Here is a 25,989-nt window from a genome sequence, read left to right on the forward strand (position 1 = left end):
TCACAATGTCCTTCTACAAAAAACTACCCCAGCCAAGCATTGGCAGTGAAGATCTGAGCAGAGACACTAAAGTTGACTATAGCAGCCAGTGGATCTGGAGAGATTTTATTGCGGTTGGAGTGGTGAGATCGCAAGCAATTCAGGACTGTTGAACTATTAAAACCTCTTGAGAAATTCATGACATTATAAATTTCTATTTTCCTTCCAGTTGTTGATTTTTTATTGTGGCTTTTCATTTAAGGAGATGTGTGATGACTGTGTAATGGAGACTGTCATGTCCAGATGTGAGGATGCAGTGCAGTGTGCATCTCTACTTCCAGATCAATGATGGACTGCTGGGCCCAGTGCAATAGTGTAGTGGCTGAAGTCTTCCCCTTGCATGTGCCAGGATCCCATATGGGCACTAGTTCTAATCCCAGCAGCCCTGCTTCCCATCCAGCTCCCTGCCTGTGGCCTGGAAAAGCAGTTGAGGATGACCCAAAGCCTTGGGACCCTGCACCCGTGTGAGAGACCCGGAAGAGGCTCCTGGCTTTGGATTGGCTCAGCTCCAGCCGTTGTGGTCACTTAGGGAGTGACCCATTGGACCGACAGATCTTTTTCTCTGTCTCTCCTCCTCTCTGTATATCTGACTTTACAATAAAAATAAAATAAATCTTTTTTTTTTAAAGATTTATTTTTTATTATTTTTTCATTGGAAAGGCGGATGTACAGAGAGGAGAGACAGAGAGGAAGATCTTGCGTCCGATGATTCACTCCCCAAGTGAACGCAACGGCCGATACTATGCCGATCCGAAGCCAGGAGCCTCTTCAGGGTCTCCCACGCGGGTGCAGGGTCCCAAAGCTTTGGGTCGTCCTCGACTGCTTTCCCAGGCCACAAGCAGGGAGCTGGAAGGGAAGCGGGGCTGCTGGGATAGAACCGGCGCCCATATGGGATCCCGGGCGTGTAAGGCGAGGACCTTTAACCACTTGCACCACCGCGCCGGGCCCAAAATAAAATAAATCTTAAAAAAAAAGATGGACTACTAATGAAACTATCAGCTATATCTTGACAATGGGAGGCTGGACTCTCTGCCATTGTCCATGCCCACAATGATGAACACTTGACTCTTTATGAAGAACTATGCTATAGTAATAATATATGGGGATTCGGTGGAGGGGAGGAATCTTGGGGAAGAAGAAGAGGAAATCCCAGGGCCTATTGAGCTGTATCATAGAATGATGATAATAATTTTTAAAAAGTAAAAACAAATTAAAATTTTTTTAAAATCTTAAATAATTCAACAAACAGTAATTATAAAAAACACTCCTCAGGAATATAGCCAAGAGTTATAAACGATAATCAAATCTCAAAAGGTCAATTTCACTCATATACACTACGTATTTTATACTTTATGATCTTTTTCTTTGGGGGGTGGGAAGAGGCCAGCTGAGCTACTCCCTCAGAGGGACGGAGCTCGGCGCATGCGCCGGAGGAAGCCCCGCCCATACCCCGCCCCGCGGCTCCGCCCCCACAAGCCGCTTCCGGCCGCGAGGAAGACGTACCTGCGCAGAAGCAGCGTGTCAGCGCGCCGTTGCAGTTCTTCCGTCCCAGGCTGTGACGCAGGCTCCTGGCATCCCCGTGTTGGCCGGAGAGACGGGAAGATGGTGCTGGATCTGGATTTGTTTCGTGTGGATAAAGGGGGTGACCCAGCCCTGATCCGGGAGTCGCAGGAGAAGCGTTTCAAGGACCCGGGACTTGTGGACCAGCTGGTGAAGGCAGACAGCGAGTGGAGACGATGTAAGTCCCGGGGTGCGCGCGGTCTCCCCGGGATCCCTCACCGCGTCCTGTCCGCGCTCCCGACAGTCCGCGTCTGCTCCTCGTCGCACTCTCCCGGGCTGCGGTGACCGAGAGACTGCCCGTGGTCCCCAGAACACAGCCCGGGAGCTGGGGTCGAACCCCTTCTCCCCGCGACCCTGGCAGTGCGCGCGTGCGCAGTGCGGCTGGGCGAGCCGGACGCGTGAGCATCCCGAGCTGTCAAGCCTTCCTGCAACTTGGGCGATCCAGAAGAAAGCCAGGGCGGAAGGGTTGGTGGCGGGGGCGCTTTCCTATCCTTCTCTGGTCTCTACCCCACTGCCCCCCTTATCTTCACCGAGGCCGGCGTAGTCTTCTTCGTTTTGGATGGGGTCAGTGTCTCCTGCCCAAGGCCGAGTCGCCTGCAGCACAATAGGTTCACTCCACCTGTATGGGCGTACCTCTCCGAGATTGATGAGAGTAGAAAGCAAGTCAAAAGAACTATCTTGTGCCCAATAAGATTGCTTTGGGGGCTTTGCGAGGTTTTCTGGATAGGACGTGGACTAGAACCTGGGACTGCTTTTTCGGGAAGCCAAAAAAAAAAAAAAGTAGAACCTTCTGCCTGTCAGTTTCTGCCCAGATTAGGGAGAGTGGGCACTGGTTGGTCAGATGCTTTCAGGCACACGTGATTCACTTCGTCTGATGCAATAGGTCTGCAACTTGCTGCAAGGCAGGCTGTGACGGCATGCTGTCGCTCTGCTACAGTGGGAGGGATCCTATTCCCGGGTGATAAAACAGCATCGGTTTACACATAACTGCCTGGTGCGGGTACTTCAGAAAGTTCATGGGAAATGAATTTCCAAGATAAGAAGTTTAGTTTGCTGCAGTGTTTTTTAAACCCATGCGTGCAAATATTTCTTTAAAAGCTTATGAAAAAATACATATTACAAATAAAACGCTTGGGTCTCAATATTTTTTTCTGGGCGTCAAAATAAACTTAAAATTCTCTTTTTAAAACATTTTTTTAAATTGGGAAGTCAGATTTTTTTTAAAGATTTATTTATTTATTGGAAAGTCAGATATACAGAGAGGAGGAGAGACAGAAAATAAGATCTTCCGTCCAATGATTCATTCCCCAAGTGAGCGCAACGGCCAATACTATGCCAATCCAAAGCCAGGATCCAGGAACTTCTTCCGGGTATCCCACACGGGTGCAGGGTCCCAAAGCTTTGGGCTGTCCTGGACTGCTTTCCCAGCCCACAGGCAGGGAGCTGGATGGGAAGTGGAGCTGCTGGGATTAGAACCGGCGCCCATGGCAGCTTCCAGGTGAGGACTTTAGCCGCTAGGCCACGCCTCTGGGCCCGGGAAGTCAGATTTACAGAGAGAAGGAGAGACAGAGAGAAAGATCTTCCATCCTCTAATTCACGCCACAAATGGACACAGTGGCCAGAGCTGTGCTGGTCCAAAACCAGGAGTTAGGAGCTTCTTCCGGGTCTTCCATGCGGATGCAGGGTCCCAAGGCTTTGGGCCATCCTCTGCTGCTTTCCCAGGCCACAGGCAGGGAGCTGGATTGAGAAGTGGAGCTGCCGGGATTAGAACCAGCGCCTATATGTGATCCCTTCGCATTCAAGGCTAGGATCTTAACCATTACACTATCGTGCTGGGCCCCATACTTGAATTTAAACTTTGGGTAGTGGAATTGAAATTTGCCACAATTATTGTTTAAGATGAAAATAAACTAGACAAGCGATGGGACCCTGGTATGGTAGTCTGTTTCCACCTTTGCCACAGGCATCCTATATGGGCACCGGTTCTAGTCCCACTTGCTCCACTACTAATCCAAATGCTTGCCTGTGGCCTAAGAAATTGGGTCCTTTGGCCCTTGCACCCATATGGGAGACCCAGAAGAGGCTTAAGGCTCCTGGCTCCTGGCTTCGGATCAGCTGGGCTCAGCTCCAGTTATTGTGGCTATTTGGGGAGTGAAACAACAGGTGGAGTTTCTTTCTCTCTCTCTCTCTGTAACTCAGCCTCTCAAATTAAACCTTTTTTAAATAAATGAATTTAATTTAAAAAAACTAGAGTATCAGGTTTTAGGCACCATTGAATGACTTTAAATATGTTAGCTTACATCCTGTGTATAATATACAGATCTTTAGGAAGCTTTAAAAAATTTTTTTTTCAGATTTATTTAGTTTTGAGTCAGGCACAATAGCCTAGTGGCTAAATCCTTGCTTTGTATGCACCAGCATCACATGGGCACCAGTTTGTGTCTTGGCTGCTCCACTTCCCCTCCAACTCCTTGCTTATGGCCTGGGAAGGTAGTAGACACCCAACACCTTGGGACCCTGTATCTATGAGGGAGGCCTGGAAAAAGCTCCTGGCTCTGGCTTTGGACCCGACTAGCTCTGGCTGTTGTGGCCATTTAGGTAGCTGTCTGTCTGTCTATCTGTCTCTGTCTCTCACTCTCTAATTCTGCCTTTCAACTAAAAATAACAAGAGTTTATTTTTTTTTAAGTCTGTGGTTCCCCAAGCTGTGTATTGACATGTTTTATACCAACATTCTTTTCTATTTTTTTGAAAACTTAATTCATTTGAAAGGCAGAGTGAAGAAGAAAGATGGATCCTCCACTCATTGATTCACTCTTCAATTGGCTAAATGGCCAGGGCTGAGCCAAGCTGAAGCCAGGAGCCATATGGGATGCCGGCATCACGGGTCACAGGTTAGCTCCCTGTGCTGTAACACTGGCCTTCCATCTTGAACTTCAGAATAGAGGACTGGGTCCTTAGCTGCAACAAGGACCAGTAACCAGAGCTACATGAAGGACTCCCGTCATGCTCCTTGACTGAGAACATAGCAACCTCTAGCAGACCCTCCATTCCAATTATGCCAGTTTTTCTCTCTATAGACTTCCAAGGTGCTCCTGAGGCTCAGTGGAGAACCTGGGCAACTGATAGAATGTGGAGTCTTAATGGCGTTGGAGTTGACCATAAGTTTTCCCACTCCAGGGGTTTGAACTATGATTTCTTCATTTCAGAATAGTATAATTAAGCCACATTTGCACATAGTTGTCTTAGCTCTACTCCCAAAGCCATTAGATTTTTATGTATCTTGAAATCTATCAACCACCAGAACATTCTTTCCCAAACCTTGGTGTCCTGAATGAGACATTTTACTGTCAGTTGAAGTAATTCCTGATAACTCTCGGAGAACATGTCTTAAGCTGGAACCTTATCATTGTTGATTGCAGCAATTGGAACAGCCTTGTCTTCTGTTTCATCCCGGGCACAGGCAATGGGAGGCCACATCCAGGGCACATGCTCTTTGTAGAACATCGGTTTGCTGCCTTCACTTGGCGTTAAGTCTTGACAGTGACAGTAGTACTGATATTTTACAGCAGCAGGACGTGAGAGGCCAGGGTTGTGGCACAGCCAGGTAAGCTGCAGCTTGTGAAGCCAGCATGCTTGTTTAAGACCTGGCTGATCCATTTTGCTCCAGCTTGCTGCTGCTGTGCCTGGAGAGGCAGTGGATGACAGTGAACGTCTTGGGCCCCGACCTCCCATATGGAAGACTAGGCTGCAGTCACTTGCTGCTGGCTTTGGCTTGACCTAGTCTTAGCTTTGCAGCCATTTGGGGAGTAAACTAGTAGATGAAACATCTCTGTTACTCTTTTTTTTTTAAAGATTTATTTTATTTTTATTGGAAAGTCAGATATACAGAGAAGAGGAATGACAGAGAGGAAGATCTGTCCATTGACTCACTCCCCAAATGGCCACAATGGCCAGAGCTGGGCTGATCCAAAGCCAAGAGCCAGGAACTTTCCTCTAGGTCTCCCGCGTGGGTGCAGGGTTCCAAGGCCTTGGGCCGTCCTCGACTGCTTTCTCAGGCCACAAGCAGGGAGCTGGATGGGAAGCGGGGCTGCTGGGATTAGAACCAGCGCCCATATGTGATCCCAGCTAGGTATGAGGCAGGGACTTTAGCTGCTAGGCCCTGTTACTCTGCTTTTCAAATTATTCAGTTGTTTTTTTTTTTTTTTTTAATACAAAGTGAGCTTCATATGAAATTGTAAATTTGCTTGTAGTTACTATAAAAAATATATAAAGACAGGCTGAAGTTGTAGCATAATGGTTAAGTTGCTACTTGCAATGTTGACTTTCCATATGAGTACCCATACGAGCTGTTCCACTTCTGATCCAGCTTCCTGCTAATGCATCTAGAGAAGTGTCTTATACTTCCTCTTAGCAGACCCACATGTTGTTCCTGGCTGCTGGGTTTGGCCTGGCCCAGCCCTGGCCATTGCATCCATCTGGGGAGTGAACTAGCAGGTGGAAGATTTCTGTCCCTCTCTGTTGTTTCTGTCTCTTTCAAATAAATAAATAAAATTTAAAATATGTAGATAAAAGGAAACAGGTGAAGCAAATTTTAGTATTATGTTTTGTTTAACCAAGCATACCCTAAAGTTATGTTTTCAATATGTAATCAGTGTTTTAAATTATTGAGATATTTTACATTTTTGTGTGAGTCTTCAAAATCTAATGTATGTATTTTACTTAGAGCACATCTCAATTTAGGCTAGCCAGATGGCTAGAGGCCATTTGGACAGCAGCCTTAAAGCATAAAAAAAATCCAGATTTCTTAGCCTGATTTATGAAAGTGCACCATGCCTTTCTCACCTTATCTTCTTTTTGCCACTACTACCAATGACCTCTTGTGCTTCGCTTTTGCTGTGTTACGTGTCTCTAGTCCCCTATCATATTTTACATTGTTAGTCTCAGTATATTCCTTATGAGGGTGCTGCCCCAACTTGGATCCACCCTCCTTGGCACCCAACTTTTCCCATAAGTTGACCTAATTTGTTGAACTTCTCAATGTATTGCTTCATATGTCTCTATTATGGCATTCAAACTGTTTTTAGCTATACTCTCTTAAACTTGCTGAGATGCCATTTATATAGTAAAGTGCACAAATCTTCACATACAGCTTTCTAATATATTTTCACTTGAACGAGAGAGAGCTTCCATCTCCTGGTTCACTCCCCAGATAGCCACAATGCCAGATCTGAGTCGTTCAGAGCAGGGAGCCAGGAGCTTCTACCAGGTCTAGTGGGCTTGGGCCATCTTCCACTACCCTCTCAGGCCTTTAGCAAGGAGCTAATGGGATCTGGAGTGGAGCAGCTTAGACTTGAATCAGTGCCCATATGGGATGCTGCACTGCAGTTTATGCATGCTTTGCCACTCCACTGGCCTCAAACTTTAGCCATTCTGATGAGTCGTGTCTCGTTGTGCTCTTATTTCATTTTTTCCTGAGGACAAAAAGTAAGAGTTTGTTGGCGTTTGGAGATCTTATATTTTTTGACAAGTGTCTATTTGGTCTTTTTGACCAGCTTTTGATTGTCTGTCTATATTCTGTATCCAAGAACACCTGTGTCAGGTACATGCGCTACAGTCCTCCCAGTCTGTGCTTTGATTGCCTCTTCAGTCTTGATGAATAGCTGTTAGAATTCTGCTTTTGACCTTTGTTTGGTGATTCGTGCTCCTGGTGTTTGGTTTGGGAAATCTTTCCATATCACAAGCTCCAGGAGATGCCCCAGAGTCCCCAGGGTTTTTCCAAAAGTTTTGTTACTTGACCTTTCACATTTAGGTGCATGGTTCACCTCAGGTTAATTTTGGTAAAGTATGTGAAATAGGGACCCACTTTTTTCATATGAAATGCCAGTGTTTAATAGTAAATATTTACCATAAACTCGCAGCTAGCATCTTTCTGCTTAGAGTGAGACATTGAATGAATCCCCTGAATTTAGAAATAGGATGAGGATTCACTACTTCTAGTCAACATCATGCTGGCAATTCCAGTCAGTGTGATAGAAGTCAAGAACTAAAAGATTAAAATAGAAAAAGTAAATCTATTAATCATTTGCAGATAATTTGCATACACGATCTGAACCATTAAAACTAAATAACTTTAGCAAGATCATTAGATATGATATACAAAATTTTAAAAATGATATATGTATTTTTTTAAGATTTATTTTATTTTTATTGGAAAGTCAGATATACAAAGAGGAGGAGAGACAGAGAGGAAGATCTTCCATTGCTGATTCACTCCCCAAGTGACCACAATGGCCGGTGCTGTGCTGATCCAAAGCCAAGAGCCAGGAACTTCCCTCCAGGTCTCCCATGCGGGTGCAGGGTTCCAAGGCTTTGGGCTGTCCTTTGCGGCTTACCCAGCCCACAGGCAGGGAGCTGGATGGGAAGTGGAGCAGCCAGAACATGAATTGGTGTCCATATGGGATCCCACCATATGCAGGGCGAGGATTTAAGCCACCAAGCCATCACGCTGGGCCCTCTTTTCTTTGAAGATTTATTTATAATTTTTTAAATTTGAAAGGCAGACTTATAGAGAGAAGTACAGAAGGATAGAGAGATCTTCCAGCCACTCATTCACTCCCTAAATGGATGCAGCAGCCAGACCTGAGCTGATCCAAAACCAGGAGGCAGGAACCTCCTCCAGGTCTCCCATGTGGGTGTAGAGTCCTAGGACTTGGGCCATCCTTCATTGCTTTCTCAGGCCATAGACAGCGAGCTGGAGAGGAAGTAGAAGAGCTGGTATATGATTCTGAGCCCATGTGGGATGCCAACACAGCAGGTGGAGGAGAGCATGCTGTACCACACAATCCCCAGAGGTACTGTTTGATCCCCTTGTGGTCCTTTCTTTTCCTCTGCCTGAATCCATGGCAACCAGTAATCTGCTCTCTGTCAATGTAAATAAATGAATGCAAGAGCAATTGTATCATTTCATGCTAAAGTTTAAGGAGATTAAAGAGAGAAACTTGGGCCCGGTGTGATGGTGTAGTAGTTAAAGTCCTTGCCTTAAACACGCCAGGTTCCCATATGGGTGCTGGTTCTAATCCCGGTGGCCCTGCCTCCCATCCAGCTCCCTGCCTGTGGCCTGGGAAAGCAGTAAAAGATGGCCCAAAGCCTTGGAACCCTGTACCCGTGTGGGTTCCTGTGAGAGACCTGGAAGTGCTCCTAGCTCCTGGCTCTTGGCCCCGGATCGGCAAGTATTGGCCGTTGTGGTCACTTGGGGAGTGAATCATCGGACAGAAGATCTTTGTCTCTCCTCCTCTCTGTATATCCGCCTTTCCAATAAAAATAAATAAATCTTTAAAAAATATATATTTTAAAAAAGAGAGAGAAACTTGTTGCCAAAATTGACTCAAATCCCAGCCACAGGGGAAATCGAGATATGTGGTCTGACCTTGGAGTGCATGTGTCTAGACTGGCTTCCTCGGTTGCTGATGCCTGTGCAGTGGACAGTATGCTCAGATGCAAACAGGGGACATGACAACTGGATCATCTAGACCAGCTGAGGGTGTTGGGTACCTTGATAGGATGGAAAGCCGAACAGGTTGGATAACTCCTAGCCAAGCTTTGCAGCAAGGGTCTGGGTCTGTGAATGTGCACTGAGGTGGACCTGATCAGCCAATAGACCTTGGGAAGATTTTTCTCAACCCTGGTGCAATGAAGCCAACAATCTCTCAACTGTTAAAACCATTCAAGTAATACACATGAAACCTTCTTCCCCAAATTGCAGTCTGTAAGGCATCATCAGATGTCCACCTCCCATCCCCGGGTGCTGATTTAGCTTAACAGCAAGGAGTGGTCTGTCTCCTTCACCCCATCAGACCAGCAGAACAAAAAGAAAAGCCCTGAAACATATATCTCACCCACATTCCTGCGTACATGACCCTTCTCACCCTAAATAGAAGCCCCTATCAGTGTGTGCACCTCTCAACTCATGTAAAAAATATTAAAAATAAAAGGTTGTTTAAAAAAATATAAGAAGTGGAATTTTCCCTAAAACTATCCAAAGAGTATCGTATCAAAATACACCATTTCCAGCATAAAAATGTAGCATTCATGGTCATATCTAGGTATCTAGCCCATGTTCATGCCCTCCATCTAAATTCCAGTGTATAGCACACCATTGTTTAAATGAGTTTAAAATAGTAGGACTGGGGAGCTGGTGTGGTGGCTGAACAAATTGATCCTGCGCCTTGCAGTGTCAGCATCCTGTATGGGCTGTTCTGTTCTAGTCCTGCTCCTGGCTGCTCCACCTCCTGTCCAGTTGACTACTGATGGCTTAGGAAAGCAGTGAAGGATGACTCAAGTGCTGGGGCTCCTGCACCCGTGTGGGAGACCTAGGAGAATCTCCTGGCTTCCAGCTTTGGATAGGCTCAGCTCCAGCCATTGCAACCATTTAGGGAGTGAACCAACAGATGGAAGGCCTCTCTGTCTCTCCTCCTCTTTGTAAATCTGCCTTTCAAATTAAGAAAAAAAATAATAATAATTAAAGTTGGACAGGCTGTAGTTACTTCAGGATCTGACAAGTTTCTCGGCTTTGCTACCCTACAATATTACCATATGTATTATCAAACTCAGAATGGGTTTTTTTTTCCTTGGCATTTAACACTGGGCATAAACTATAAGTGATCATTAATATATGACAACTAAATTAGGGGTTGTAACAAGATTCTACAATGTCATGGTATAGGTCCTTTAGCTCATTTGGGCCTAGAGCTGAAATTAGAACTAAAAACCATGTTCAGGAGAATTGAGTATCTTAATTAATAGCATTTCTTGTGATATTCTTTATGCTTAGGCAGATTTCGAGCAGACAACTTAAACAAGCTGAAGAATCTATGCAGCAAGACAATTGGAGAAAAAATGAAGGTAAGAACTTGAGAAGGCAGACTTGAGAGCTGCGCAGGAGCAGTGTCATTTTGTTCCAGCTGATATTCTTGCAAGTTCTAACCATAACTTGGTGTCATGGTATTAAACTCTTAGATTATAAGATTCTGAATTCCTTACTGGCAGTGAAATTATTTAAAAAGTAAAGGAAAGGAGAGAGGGAAATAGAAAGCCCTTGCTTTTGACCTTACAGTGACTTGACTTCGGTGTTTAAGATTCTTGCCACACCAGTCATGTCTTTGGTTCCTATAATAGGAATATCAGTTCTACCATCCTCTTTCCCAGTTACTTCTTGGCTCAACCTATGGTGCCAGGCAAGTTATGACAGGCTTCACTTTTCTTCCCAGTGTGATCAAGCTTCTTAATGAAAACAATACTGATATGGAGCCTAAACCTTGTCCTGTCTTTCTGTTAGCTGTGGGACTTCTAGGCTTGTTAGCTTCGGAGCCTCGGTGCTCTCATCTGTAAAACGACAATACTAGGCAACATGGAGTGGGATAGTTAGAACCCAGTCTTTAGAATACAGAGAATTTGAGGCAATGTCTGAGTTCCTCTGTAGTTGTGCAGCAGTTGAGGGACTTATTGGCCTTCATCCAGAAAATCCTCTCAGTGCTCAAAGAACATTAAATATCAGCTCAGCTTTTCCTCTGGTGTCCAGGATCGCTCTTGGGTTTTTTTTTGTTTTTTTTTTTTTATTACTTTTTTATTGGAAAGGCAGATATACAGAGAGGAGAGACAGAGAGGAAGGTCTTCCGTCCGATGATTCACTCCCCAAGTGAGCGCAACGGCCAATACTATGCCGATCCGAAGCCAGGAGACTCTTCCAGGTCTCCCATGCGGGTGCAGGGTCCCAAAGCTTTGGGCCGTCCTCGACTGCTTTCCCGGGCCACAGGCAGGGAGCTGGAAGGGAAGCAGGGCTGCTGGGATAGCGCCCACATGGGATCCCGGGCATGCAAGGCGAGGACTTAACCACTTGCGCCACCGCGCTGGGCCCGATCGCTCATGTTTTTAACCTTTGTTCAAAAATGCCCTTTTAACCCCTTATTTAAACAGAAAAAAACATGAAAATGCACTCTATATCTAGATTATTTTTGGATTGTCCCAACTGCACAACTGTAGCAAGAAAATGGGGCTGAGTGTCATTTGTAGCCACATTTTTTTTAAAGATTTATTTATTTATATTGGAAAGGCAGATTTATAGAGAGAAGGGTAAACAGAGGAAAGATCTTCCATCTGCTAGTTGACTTCTGATGGCTACAGTGACTCGAGCTGAGCTGATCTGAAGCTAGGAATCAGTAGTTTCTTGCAGATCTTCCTCACCAGTGCAGACAGTCCCCAAGCTTTGGGCCATCCTCCGCTGCTTTTCCATGCCAGAAGCAGGGTACTCAATAGGAAATGGAGCAACTAGTGCAGGAATCAGGACCCAAATAGGGTGTTGACAGTGCAAGGTAGAGGATTAGGCAATTGAGCCATCACACCAGCCTCTGCTTCAGCATGTTAGATCCAAATGTGCTGCTCGCCTTAAGAGGATTATTCACACTTGATCTCCGCTGGGATAGAGGTAGTAGTGATTTAGTTTGTTCAGCACTTGTCTCAGGATTTTGGCCTGCCAGCAGGCCCTAAAGTCACCAAGGGTGAGGCCAGAGACAAGCTGGTGAGAAAGTCCATTTATTCAGCCCAAGTTCCAGGTGTATAAAGGTTTAAGAAAAGGGAGGGTAAGAGGGTACTTTTAGGTAATCCCTTCACCCAGTAATGACATTGTGATTGGATAAAATGTATGCCTAATCCTGTTGGTCACATTTTGTATTCAGGGGAGAAGTTACACCTTAGGCCAGGCCAAATAAGCTATAGGTCACACCTATCAAGTAGCAGGCAGTTTGAAACAAGGGGGCAGTTGCCCACACACATGAAGTGTTCTAATGCTATCATATATATCTTACTTTAGTTTTTGTCTTTGCTGCAGATCTGGGGTGTAGAAAGTGCAGCTATCCATCCTACATAAAGAAATGGCGGGAGATCAGACTTAGGAGGAGCTTGCCTAGAATCATACTCTGTGCTAGTTGTAGACTGTAACCTCCATACTTGAGTTTGCTGTCTTGAATAGCAGTCAGATAGTAAGGGAACTTCTTGACTATTGTGGCACCCTAGGCTAACCATGCATATAGTAACATAGCAAAAATCTTGACATTTAGGCCATTTTCTTCATCAGTAGTTCATGCTTGTTCTTACCAAGACTCATTCTAGTACTTTGAGACTTTCGCACTTTTTGTAGGTGATTCTGCTCTGCGCTCAGTCACAGAAGGTGTAATAGTTACAATCTCAACTTCTCACTTTGGTGTGTGAGACTCAGTAATGAACTGAAAGGATTTCCATGCTTTACTTTTTTTTTATTCATACTTTACATTTAGAAGGTTTATTTCCTTTTTTTTTGTTTTTAGAGCAGATTTCTTTCTTTTTATTGGAAAGTCAGATTTACAGAGAGGAGAGACAGAGAGCAAATTCTTCCATTCACTGGTTCACTCCCCGGGTAGCTGCAACAGCCAGAGCTAAGCCAATCCAAAAGCAGGAGCCAGAAGCTTCTTATAGGTCTCCCATGTGGGTATAGGGTCTCAGTGCCTTGGGCCATCCTCTGCTGCTTTCCCAGGCTATAAGCAGGGAGCTGGCTGGGAAGTGGAACAGTCGGAACACAAACCCATATGGATCCTGGCTCTTGCAAGGTGAGGATTTAACAATTGAACTATGGTACCAGGCCAAACATTTAGAAGGTTAAAGAAAAAAAAAGAGAGAGAGAGAGAGGCCAGTGCTGTTGCTCAGCAGACTAATCCTCCACTTTTAAGCACTAGCATCTCACGTGGGTGCTACTTCATATGCCAGTTACTCCACTTCCTTTTTTTTTTTTTTTAAGATTTATTTGTATTTTTATTGGAACGGGAGATATACAGAGAGGAGAAGAGACAGAGAGGAAGGTTTTCCATCTGATGGTACACTCCCCAAGTGGCCGCAATGGCTAGAGCTGAGCCTATCCAAAGAAAGGAGCCAGGAACCTCTTCTAGGTCTCCCACACGGGTACAGGGTCCTAAAGCTTCAGGCCGTCCTTGACTGCTTTCCCAGGCCACAAGTAGGGAGCTAGATGGGAAGCGGGGGGGGGGGGGGACCAGGGTTAGAACTGGCACCCATAAGGGATCCTGGTGCACTCAAGGTGAGGACTTTAGCCATTAGGCTATAGTACCAGGCCCTCCTGCTCCACTTCCAATCTAGCTTCCTGCTTATGGCCTGGAAAAGCAAAAGAGGATGTCCCAGGTCCCTGGGTCCCTGCGGCTGTGAGGAAGACCCAGAAGAAGCTCCTGGCTCCTGCTTTCAGATCAGCTCAGCTCCAGCCATTTTAGCCGTTTGGGGAGTGAACCAGCAGATGGAAGATCTCTCTGTAAATTTGCCTGTGTAGTAGTAAAAATAAATAAATCTTAAAGAAACAAAGGAAGAAAATATTTAAATATTTGTTTTATTTATTTATTTATTCATTTAAAAGGCAGAGTTAGAGAAGGGGAGAGACAGATCTTCCATGCATTGATTCATTCCTCTAGGTGGCTGCAGTGGTCAGAGCTGGGCCTATCTGACACCTGGAGCCGGGAAATTCCTCCAGGTCTCCTACCTGGGTTCAGGGGCCCAGATGCAAGGACCATTCTCTGTTCCTTTCTCAGGCACATTAGCAGGTTGCTAGATCATAAAGGAGCAACCAGAACTTGAACTGGCACCCAAATGGGATGCTTGCTTTGTAGGAAATGGCTTAACGTGCTATGTAACCACAATGCAAGCTCCAGACTTCTCATTTTATTTATATTTATAAAGCAGATGCAAGCTTCTGAATTTTTGTTGAATGAGTTTTGCCAGGCTGTTAGCTTGTTACAATGTTTTCTGACTTTTTTTTTGTAGTTTATCTTGTTTATTTAGGAGGCAGAGACACAGATAAATAAATAAACAGATAAACAAAGTTTCTGTGTGCCTGGGACTCATGCAGTTGTTCCACATGAACGGCAGGAAATACCCTGGCAACTTGAGCCATCACCTGCTCATTCCCAGGGTGACCATTAGCAGGAAGCCAGAAGCAAAAATGGAACCAGGAATCCACCTGGGATGTCTGAAATGAGGTGTGGGCATCCCAGCCGGTAGCTTAACTACTGGGCAAAATGTCTACCTCTTTACCTCTTTAGTTTATGAAGAATTTGAGTTTTAAAATTACCTAGCTTTGATAATTTGGGGCATGCCTCATGGTACAAATTAAGCTGCTGCATGCAATGCTGCATACCATATGAGTGCCAATTCAAGCCCGAGTTGCTCCATTTCTGATCCAGCTCCACTCTAAAGCTCCTGGGAAAGCAGCAGAAGATGGTTGAAGTACTTGGGGCCCCAGCACCCACATGGAAGAACTGGATTGAGTTCCATGCTCCTGGCTTTAGTCTAGCCCAGCCCTGTTCAAGCTGTTCCTACCATTTGGGGAATGAATTAATCAATGGATAGAAGATCTCTCTCTTATTTTCTCTGTAATTCTTTCAAATAAATAAGTAAATCTTTTACAGAAAAAATAAAAAAGAAATGATTTGCAGAATGATGTAAAGGAGGATGAAGAGAGAAACAAAAAGTAACACTCCTTGCATTTGGCTAAATTCCATTGATAGCAAGACACTTTGTTCCTGATTCCTGTGACTTTTTTTTATTGTCTTCCTTGGGTCTCAGTGCAGTCTGTTTCTTCCACTTAGCCTCAGCCCTGGGACTGTTCGTAGCAGGTGGACAAGGACTCACTGCTGGGCATGTGGCCCTGAGCCTGCCTGTGTGCTCCACACTGCTCCTGTGGAGGCTTACAGCACAGGAACTTTCCTTGGTTCCCAGGCGCCTCCAGGGCCAGGGAAACATGCCCTTCTTGTATTCTCTGGGATGTTCATTTTCCGTCCCCACTAAGTTCATTAATTTGGCTAGAATAAAAAACTAGAAATGGAGACTGGAATCTGACTTCTGGCTTCCAGTTTCCTAATTTTCTCCTCTGTGTTGCGTCTTCAAGAAAAAGTTAATGTTGAGCATTATATTATCAGTCACATGGTATATTAATTTAGTGTGCAGTTCATAAAACCTTCATTTGTTTTTCTATAATTATGTTGGGGGTTTCTTCTTTCCACAGAAAAAAGAACCAGTGGGTGATGACGAGTCCATTCCAGAGAATGTGTTGAATTTCGATGATGTCACTGCAGACACTTTAGCTGTAAGTTACCAAGCTGTTTATCTGCTTCTTTTTCTTTTCTTAATTTGAAAGGCAGAGTTACATAGAGAAGAAACAGAAAGGGAGACCTATCCACTTTTCACTCCCCAAATGACTACAACAGCCAGAGCTGGACTGATCCAAAGCCAAGAGCCAGGAGCATCTTTTGGGTCTGCCACATAGGTTCAGGGGCCTAAAGACTTGGGCCATCCTCTGCTGCCTTCCCAAGCCATTAGCAGGGAGCTGGAGTGAAAATGGAGCTGCCAGGATATGGTTAGAGGCTTAGCTTGTTATGTCACAGCATCAGCCCTTTTTTTTTTTAAGATTTATTTATTTGAAAGGTGAATTGCAGAGATGGAAAGAGAGACAAAGAGGTTTTCCATCTGCTGATTCACTCACCAGATGGTAGCAATGGCCAGGACTCGGCCGTGCTAAAGCTGGGAACCTGGAACTCCACCCAGGCCTCCTATGTGGGTGGTAGAAGCCCAAACACTTAGGCCATCCTGCCCTGCTTTCCCAGGTGCATTAGAAGGAAACTTGTTTGGAAGTGGGGTAGCCAGGACTCAAATTGGTGCTCTGAGAAGGATTTCTGGTGTTGTAGGCAGCAAGCTTACATCACTACACCACAATTTTGAACCCTGTTCCTTTATCTCAATTCCTAACCAGCAGGCACACACACTCATCTCCACACGGCATGGTGGCAACTTTGGATTGCTGTCACGGAGTAATGTCCCCATCTGCTCTCATTATACTCTGTCTTTGAGTGTTTATTAGACAGCAGAGATGGAGTCAGAGGTCTAAAGAAAAAAGGAATGAATTGTATTTGATTTATAACTCCATTTTCTATCCTTTATTTCCTAACATTAAAGAATCTTTCTATGTATTATAAACCAGTACATATTCCCTAGATTCACTATAGTAGACCTGAAGCAGTAAGTTTTTAGTCACAGAAGCCTGTCTGCAACCAGAGGAGCTTGAAGAACTGGGCTGGGAATCCTACCTTAGGGCCCTCCCCAAGGAAGTCAGAGTAGAGTTTAAAATTGTGCTCTGCAGGGCCCGGTGGCATGGCCTAGAGGCTAAAGTCCTCGCCTTGAACATGCCGGGATCCCATATGGGCACTGGTTCTAGTCCCGGCAGCTCCACTTCCCATCCAGCTCCTTGCTTGTGGCCTGGGAAAGCAGTTGAGGACGGCCCAAAACTTTGGGACCCTGCACCCATGTGGGAGACCCAGAAGAGGTTCCTGGCTCCTGGCTTTGGGCTGTTGCGCTCACTTGGGGAGTGAATCATCAGATGGAAGATCTTCCTCTCTGTCTCTCCTCCTTTCTCTATATCTGACTTTCCAGTAAATAAATAAATCTTTTTTAAAAAAATTGTGCTCTGCAACATAAGCTAAAGTGTATTGCTCTTATTGAAGTTACAGTGTTCTTAGAAACCAGTTAGATGTGATATAAAACAGAGTGCTAAATTCGTTTAATCAGGAACATCAGAAAGTACAAATGAAGAAGTTCTGTCTGCATTACTGATTTTTTTTTAATGTATTTTTATTGGAAAGCCAGATCAGATTGACGAAGAGAAGGAGAGACAGGAAAATCTTCCATCTGCTGGTTCACTCTCCAAGTGGCCAGAGCTTTGCCAATCCAAAGCCAAGAGCCAGGAGCTTCTTCTGGATCTCCAATGTGGGTGCAGGGTCCAAAAGCTTTAGGCCATCCTCTGCTGCTTTCCCAGGCCACAAGCAGGGAGCTGTGGAAGTAGCCCTAACACAAACTGACACCCATATGGGATCCTGGCACTTGCAAGGCAAGGATTTAGCCACTGAGCCCGTCCCAGAAGTACTCTTAAAAGAGCTACAGCTTTGATGACTCCTGATGTACCAGAACAACTAAGAGTGGGGAAAATGCAGCCCTCTCTGTCTGAAAATCAAGATCACCAGAAGGTTTGTAGGGCAAGGCTACAAGCTGTCATCCATGTCTACAGGTTCCTCACCAGTGGAACCAGCAGCTATTTATATAGCATTTACATTGTGTTAGGTCTTACAAGTACCTGGAGATGATTTAAAGTGCTGTGGGGGGCAGATGGCATTGTGGGTGAATGAAGTCACCCCTTCATCACACCTGAATCCTATATTGGAGCGTCAGTTCAAGTTTTGGTTTTCCTACTTCTGATTCAGTTTTCTACTAATGGGCCTGGGAGACAGAGAAAAATGGCCCAAGTCCTTGGGGCCCAGCCACCCATAGCGGAAGTCCAGGTTGAAATTCTTGGCTCGGGCCCAGCGCGGTGGCGCAAGTGGTTAAGTCCTCGCCTTGCACGCCCGGGATCCCATATGGGCGCTGGTTCTAATCCCGGCAGCCCCGCTTCCCTTCCAGCTCCCTGCCTGTGGCCCGGGAAAGCAGTCGAGGACAGCCCAAAGCTTTGGGAACCTGCACCCGCGTGGGAGACCCGGAAGAGGCTCCTGGCTTCGGATCGGCATAGTATCGGCCCGTTGCGCTCACTTGGGGAGTGAACCATCGGACGGAAGATCTTCCTCTCTGTCTCTCCTCTCTGTATATCCGCCTTTCCAAAGAAAAAATAATAAAAATAAATCTTTAAAAAAAAAAAAAAAAAAATTCTTGGCTCGTGGCTTCAACCTTGCCCAGCCTGGGCTATTAAAACTATATACGGAAGCTGTATTTCTCTTTATCATCCTGTCTTTTAAGTTAGTGACTAATCAACCTTTAATATATGTAGTAGGGAGGGGACAGGTTTGTGGTACAACAGGCTAAGCCACTAGTTGGGATATTGCATCCCATGTCAGAATGTCTGGAATCAGTCTCACTTCTGTGTTATTTGTTTGTTTGTTTTGTTTTTAAGATTTATTTTATTTTTTTATTTGAAATGCTGAGTAACAGAGAATAAAGATCTTGTATCTGCTGGTTCACGTCCCAGAAAGCCGCAGCAGCTTGAGTTGAGCTGATCCAAAGGCAGGAGCCAGGAGCTTCTTTGACATCTCTCTCATGAGTGCAGGGACCGAAAGATGCTGCTTTCCTAGGCCATAAACAGGGAGCTGGATTGGAAGTGGAACAACTGGGACGAGAATGAGAACTGGCACCCATATGGGATGCCTGCACTGTTGGGCAAAGGCTTAGCCTTAGTACCAGTCCCAGCCACCCTTCACCACTCCACTTTCTGGACAGCTTACTGCTAATGTGCCTACAAGGTAGTGGAAAATGGCCCAGGTGCTCTAATGCCTGCCACCTATGTGGGAGACCAGGCTGCTGTTCCTGGATCCTGGCTTCACCCTGGTATATCCTGCCTGCCTAGGAAGTGAACCAACAAATAGATCTTTATCTGTCCTTGTTGTACTTTTCTCTCTTACCCAGCCTTTCAATTCAATAAATAAATCTTCAGAAGAAAAAAGTATCCAGTGGGATATGTGTAGATTATATGGCTGTGCAAATACTTGGCCATTTGTATTAGGGACTTGAGCATTCATGGATTTTGGCATCCTCGGTAGAGGGTAGTCCTGAACCCAATTCTCCTCTGATACTAAGGAATAACTTTTGGAAGCCTTTATTTATTTATTTGGTTTGTTATTGTTTATTTGCGTTCATGTCAAAAGCAGAGAAATTAAAATATAGGGAGCTCCCATCTGCTGGTTTACTCCCTGGATGCATGGTCATGGGCAGGGCTGGGCTAGGGCTGGACTAAGGCTGGGCTAAGGCTGGGCTAGGGCTAAATCTAGGAACTGAGAGAATGCAGTCCAGGTCTGCCGTGTGTCAGGAACCCAACTCCTGAAGACTGTGTTAGCAGGTGTGTTAGCAGGGAACTAGAGTCAGGCAGAGCTGGAAAGCAAAGCCATTAGACATAGGTGTGTTTAGCAGGTCCTCTTGTCCTTTTTTTTTTTTTTTTAATAAAGATTTATTTATTTTTACTGGAAAGGTGGATATACAGAAAGGAGAAGAGACAGAGAGGAAGATCCTCCATCCGATGATTCACTCCCCCAAGTGAGCGTAGCAGCTGAAGCTGAGCCAATCTGAAACCAGGAGCCAGGAGCTCTTCCGGGTCTCCCACGTGGGTGCAGGGTCCCAAGACTTGGGGCATCCTCAACTGCTGTCCCAGGCCACAAGCAAGGAGCTGGATGGGAAGTGGGGCAGCCTGGATTAGAACCAGCGCCTATATGGGATCCCGGCATGTTCAAGGCGAGGACTCTAACCACTAGGCTATCGCGCTGGGCCCAGGATTTTTATTTTTGAAGGGTAGATTTACAGAGGGAAAGAAACAGAGGGAGATCTTCCTTCCATCCCGTATTTCACTCCCCAGGTGGCCACAATGGCTGGAGCTGACCTGATCTGAAGCTAGGAACTAGAAGCTACTTCTGAGTTTTATCACATGGATGCAAGGAACCCACACATTTGGGCAGTCCTCTGCTGCTTTCCCAATCTATAAACAGGGAACTTCACTGGAAGTAGAGCAGCCGGACTAGAACCAGAGTCTATATGGGGTGCGAGTGCTACAGGAAGATGAGCCTTTTCAGTCACCATGTTGAGCTCCTCATTTTGATTTTTTAAATGCTACCACAAGGATTGTCCTTAGAGCACAGCTGGGGTGGGACACCAAGATTTTAGCTTGTTCCTGTATGTCCTTGTCTCACTGGATCTTGGGTACGGCCTGGCCTGTTCACCTACAGAACCTGAAAGTCTCACAAATCAAAAAAGTCCGACTCCTTATCGATGAAGCCATCCTGAAGTGTGATACAGAGCGCCTCAAGCTGGAAGCAGAGCGTTTCGAGAACCTCAGAGAAATTGGGAACCTTCTACACCCATCTGTGCCCATCAGTAATGATGAGGTAGGCGTCCCTGTCGCAGCAGGCCTCCTCACAGGGCCGTGGCCCGGGCAGGAGGAGAGCCGAACACTGGGTTGCTCTGTGTCAGAAGCAGGCCCTTTGTGTCCTCCCTCTGCCCACCGATTGACGGGTGCAGGGGTCAGATCCTGGCCTGATTGGGAAGTAACAGAGACAGCAGGTAGGTGGAGACTCCTAGCACAGAAATCTCTTCTCAGTGTAGCAGCAGTCCTCTGCTGCCCGTTGCCCATGGTAGCAGAGCGTCTTGTGGGAGGGATCTACTAAATCGGCCTCACCCCCTCACCCACACCCTACCCAGAATCTGCAGGTTGAAGGGAGATCTGCATGATAAAAGTTTCCTGCTGAGCTGGAGCTTCCCCTGCACAAAGCTGCTGTGAGCCCTGCCTTTGTTCCCCGACACCCCAGCCAAGGCAGGGCCCATCTGTGCCTCTTTTCATTCATTCCCTGGTGAATGTCTGGGGTAGCTGGAGGCCGCCAAGTGAGCGCAGGACTCCAGAGGTCAGGTCCCCGAGCCCGCCCTCACGTGGCCCTGAAACCAATGAGAGTCTGGAAAAGAAAAAAGTCCACATTCTCCCTTGTACCCTGGGCAATGCTGATTGTATGGGGCTGGCTGTCCCTGTGCAGAATTTTTGAAGAGTCATTTAAAGGGGAGAAAACAAAACAGAAACTGGGACTCCTTAGACCTCTCTCTTAGAAGAATCAAGGTTCCCAATGTTGTTTCTAGCATTACCTTTAAAACTATAAATCGCTGTCTCTGTTGTAGCAAATTCCCTTTTTCCACTTTGTGTACACAGTGACCAAAAGTAGCATTTGAATTGGACAGCTTCACAAAACATGGTTGTCCTTAAAATAATGTTTGGCAAAATAGAGTTAGTTTGTAGTGAAATCTTAGGGTAAGATGTTAGTTTTTCTCCCCAAGTTCTTGCAAGTCAGGAAGGTAAGAATTCTTAGTGCTGACATACATAAAGCAAGTTGTATTCGAAAGCAGAGAAAGCAAACAAATACTGACATGGATGGCCAGAAAAAAGGGGCTGAAGAATGGAAGCAGAGAGACCCAAACATCTCCTTTCTTAAGGCAAGAGTTGTCTATTCTGGCATGAACCACCGGGGAGTTTTCTGCTATCTCCATAAAATTTCACGTGCAGCTCAACATGCATATTTTCATGGTATCTTCTCGCTAGGTTCCAGATGAAGCCGGTGCATTCCCAGGAAAGGAGAATGGTGATGGACAAGTACGATAGTGTGGACACATGCCTATGTGGAAGGAGGTGGTTTCTTGCAAAGACCTCCAGCTCAACAGATCCTAAACCAGCTGCCTGTCCATCCTCTATCTGCAGAAATAAGAAATAAGACATGTCTCTTTCTCTCCTGGTCTTGTTCCACAGGATGCAGACAACAAAGTAGAGAGGATATGGGGTGACTGTACGGTCAGGAAGAAGTACTCTCACGTGGACCTGGTAGTGATGGTAGATGGCTTTGAAGGCGAGAAGGGAGCCGTGGTGGCTGGGAGTCGAGGCTACTTCCTGAAGGTAAGAGCTGGGAGCCAGCGGGAGAAGGAATTGAAAACAGATTGCAGGAAAACCTAACCTACTAGAGAAGCCCACAAATCCACCACTTGCACTCGCCATTCTATAAACATATTGGCAATTAGATGCAATTCTCTCTCTGAGGCAAGAGAGTGCTTATCCAGATTGCATAGACAAAAGCCGCTAAGTGATCCTCCATAATGGTATGTTTTGCTGACTCAGTCGGAACGTTGCCTGCCTTTAGGGAGCTCAGGATAATTGGACAGACAAGTAACAAAGACTCAGAGCCCTCTGTCCTAAGCCCTGTGGTATGAACAGCCAAGCCAAGTGCCCTTTTATTTATTTTTTTTAAAGGCAGAAAAGACAAAAACAGGTCTTCTGTTGGCTAGTTCATTCACCAATTGCCTGCAACAACCCAGGATTGGGCCAGACCAACCCAGGAGCCAAAAACTCAATGCAGGTTTCCCCTGTGGGTGGCAGAGACCCAACTACTTGAACCGTCACCTGCTGCCTCTGAGGAAGCTGGAGTCAGGAGCAGAGGCAGGACTCGGGCCCAGGCACTCTGATATGGAATACATGCGTCCCAAGAGGCTTCTTAATTGTTGGGCCAGGCACCTGCCCCAGACCCAGAGTGCTGTGAGAGTGGGTCGGTGGAGGCAACACACCAAGAGTCAGTGGGGGCAAAGGACAGGTGAATGCAAGGCAAGCTTTCAGGAGGATGTGGTAAAATGATCTAAATACTAAACATCCGTGGATGTTCATGAGTATGTTCTACATATTCAGGGTCATCCAGGACTTTTGTTGTTGTTTTTTGTGGGTTTTTTTTAATTTGTTTTGTTTGATTTTTGCTTTTGTTTGATTGCTTGTTAAGATTGATTTATTTGAAAGGCAGAATGACAAAAAGAGGGATAGCATCTAACTGCTAGTTCAGTCCCCGGATAGCCATGACAGCCAGCACTGGCTGGACCAAGAAGCCAGGAACTTTTTTCTTGTCTCCCATATGGGTGGAAGGAACTTGAACCATCATTCTGCTTTCCCAGGTGCCTTAGCAGGGAGCTAGATCGGAATCAGAGTTAGCAAGACTCAAATCAGCACTCTGATACGGGATTTAGGCATCCCCAGCAGGGACCTAACTCCCTGTGTCCCGGAGCCAAGTATCATGAGAATTAGCTCCAGCCAGTGCTGTAGTGTAGTTCGTTAAGCCTCTGCTTGTGGCACTGGCATCCCATACAAGTGTCAGTTCAAGCTGCTCCATTTCCAGTCTAGCTCCCTACTATTGTGCTTGGGAAAGCACTTGGGGAGAAAAACGGTACAAAGCCTTGGGCCCCTGCACCCACATAGGAGACCCAGATGAAGTTCCTGGTTTCCAGCTTTCGATCTAATCTTAAAAACAAAACAGTGTACCTGGATCATATGCTGGGCTTGGTGTTATGAAATGATCTTGTGAGTCAGTCATGTGGGTGCACGGTTTTTGTGATCTCCTGTGTGCCCCTGGGCAGTCCTGTTCTGTCCCTTAGCTGTTGCTGAATGTCATTTCAAATGTATCAATGCAATGGCCAGAAGACCTCACCACAGCCCTGTCTCTGCTCCTTCAGGGGGTCCTCGTGTTCCTGGAACAGGCTCTCATCCAGTACGCCCTTCGCTCCCTGAGAAGCCGGGGCTACACTCCCATTTACACCCCCTTTTTCATGAGGAAGGAGGTCATGCAGGAGGTGGCACAGCTCAGCCAGTTTGACGAGGAACTTTATAAGGTAAGTAGCCCACACTACAGTGTGGCCGAATGACTTGTTCTGAAGCTTGATTGAGTGATAACAAGCAGCATTGTCCATTGGAATCCTCTGCTATGATGGAATTGCTCTTCCATCTGTGGCTGCTGAGCACTTGAAATGTGGTTCATGCAACTAAGGGAGCAGATTGTTTCTTTCAGTTGATTTCAGCAGTCTCATGTGGTTAGTGCTGCCACAGAGGGCAGTGAAAACAGAGCCTCTTTTATCTTTTCCTGGGAAATCTGCAGGATGTGTCTATTTAGAGCATACTTTAGCACCATGCGCTTCAAAAAGAAGTCTGTGTTGGGGGTGCTAAGATAAAAGAAAATGGACAAGTAGCTCTGATCTCCCAGCCCTCTTCCCACATCCTCCCGCTCCTGACCCAAGTCTGGAAGCTCCCACAAGGCGGGACTTGACTTGGGATGGATGTGGCTCCCATGTCACGGTCATGCAGCATCTCTGGCAGAGTCAGGACTCGAGCTGAGCTACAAGGCTTCAGTGTGATTAGGTGACTCCAACTGCAGCAAGTGTGACCTGGCTGGGCCAGCACCCGGATGTTCTAGAGCATCTCTGCTGGCGGCTCACCTTGGCAGCTCACCTTCTGCTGTCTGAAATGGAGCTTGTTGTGACGGCCTGTCTGCTTCCCCGGCCTGAATGGAGGAGGAGTCAGATGACTGCTGCTGAGCTGACCTGACCTGATGTGTCTTAGGAAGAAAAGCTTCATCACCTAGAACCATCTTCCCACTGCTGAAAGTTCTGTTTTCAGTGAGGGGGCCCTGGGAAGCAAACCATGGGCTCTGGAAGCTGAGCATTGATGTGGCTAGCCCTTCTGTCTTCCTGGCCTTTCTCTTAAGAATGGGGAATGTGCGCATGTGTCACCTTGTGTCTTTCCATCCCTTCTCCTGGGTACACGGGTCTCAGTAGGGTGAAATTTTGGCTGACACATCTAGCCCCATAGAAGCCACAGCATATTGTTTGAAGCGGCACCAACCTGTAGAACATTTTGCAGTGACAAATGTGTTATCTACACAATCCAGTACAGCAGCCACCAGCCACTTGTGACTGTTGAACACTTGAAATATGGCTTGAGCAACAAATTTACTATGTATATGCAAATGGTCTCATCAGGGCTGAAATTCCTACTGTGAGGTGATAGCAAGGTGGGTTTCTGTGGTCCAGAGGAAGTTTCCTCCCCCTGCTTAAAAAAAAACTACCACATTGCAGGAAATTTAAATGACAGGAAGAAATCATCTGCTTTCCCAGTGCCCCAACATAACAGTTGTCATTTCAAAATATTATGTTTGGGACTTATTTCATGCATCATTTTCACATACTTGCCTGGTAGGTAGCATGCTAGCAAAAGTCCTTCCTGTGACTGCAGGGCCTCCGTCATTGCCACTTGAAGGATTATATTGTTCAGCACAGGCTGGATGTGGGACAAATATTGGACATTTCATGGCTCCCCTGTTTGCTTTCAATAAATGACCTGCCCATCTGCAGGCCAATTTTTTAAAAGAAGTTTTATTGGAAAGACAGAGCCAGGACCCAGGAGCTTCTTCCAGGTCTCCCATGAGGGTGCAGGATCCCAAGGCTTTGGGTCATCCTCTACTGCTTTCTCAGGCTACAGACAGGGAGCTAGATGGGAAATGGAGTATCTGGGACAGTTCCGATATGGGCTCCCAGCATGTACAAAACAAGGACTTTAGCCACTGGGCTGCTGTGCCAGGCCCCAAAGCACATTGTTTTTAAAACTAATAGGCATTGGGCTAACCTGTATTCACCAAGAAAGTAGAGACTGACTGGGTCAGTTGGCCTCACTAACATTTGAGATTAACCTATTTATATTGCTACCAGTACTGGCTTCTTGTATAGCAGCTGCCATTGGCCATTTACTCATTATTTCTAAGTGTTTTGTTTATTATATAAGTGAAAAATACTCTTTAATTTTCATTTCTTTGATCTCTGTCAGGGACTCCATTTTGAACTAACCCGTCCCCTCTGTTGTCAGCTGCCTGGCAGGGATTCCAGAAACTTCTTGCTACCCCGTCATTCCTGTATTTCCTGTGGTTTCTTGACCTACCTAGGGTTATCCT

The 25,989-nt window shown here is 45.9% G+C and overlaps 1 protein-coding gene across 3 annotated transcripts in view; it reads left to right on the forward strand.

The window, feature by feature from the left end:
• Nucleotides 1-1,532: 1,532 nt before the first annotated feature.
• The window catches only part of SARS1 (seryl-tRNA synthetase 1), a 28,689-nt gene continuing 4,232 nt past the window's right edge, over nucleotides 1,533-25,989 (forward strand). For 2 of the 3 annotated variants that reach the window (XM_040998383.1, XM_040998385.1), the window contains exons 1-6: nucleotides 1,533-1,777; nucleotides 10,431-10,501; nucleotides 15,690-15,770; nucleotides 20,431-20,589; nucleotides 21,990-22,133; nucleotides 23,726-23,881. In XM_040998383.1, the coding sequence (XP_040854317.1) occupies nucleotides 1,642-1,777; nucleotides 10,431-10,501; nucleotides 15,690-15,770; nucleotides 20,431-20,589; nucleotides 21,990-22,133; nucleotides 23,726-23,881 (747 nt within the window). In that variant the 5' untranslated portion in view covers nucleotides 1,533-1,641. The remainder of the gene's footprint in view (nucleotides 1,778-10,430; nucleotides 10,502-15,689; nucleotides 15,771-20,430; nucleotides 20,590-21,989; nucleotides 22,134-23,725; nucleotides 23,882-25,989) is intronic. The other variant, XM_040998386.1, reaches the window with a different exon arrangement.

This window comes from Ochotona curzoniae, unplaced genomic scaffold (genome assembly GCF_017591425.1).
Source record: "Ochotona curzoniae isolate NIBS_2020 unplaced genomic scaffold, NIBS_Ocur_1.0 scaffold_1037, whole genome shotgun sequence".
Lineage (NCBI taxonomy): Eukaryota > Metazoa > Chordata > Mammalia > Lagomorpha > Ochotonidae > Ochotona > Ochotona curzoniae.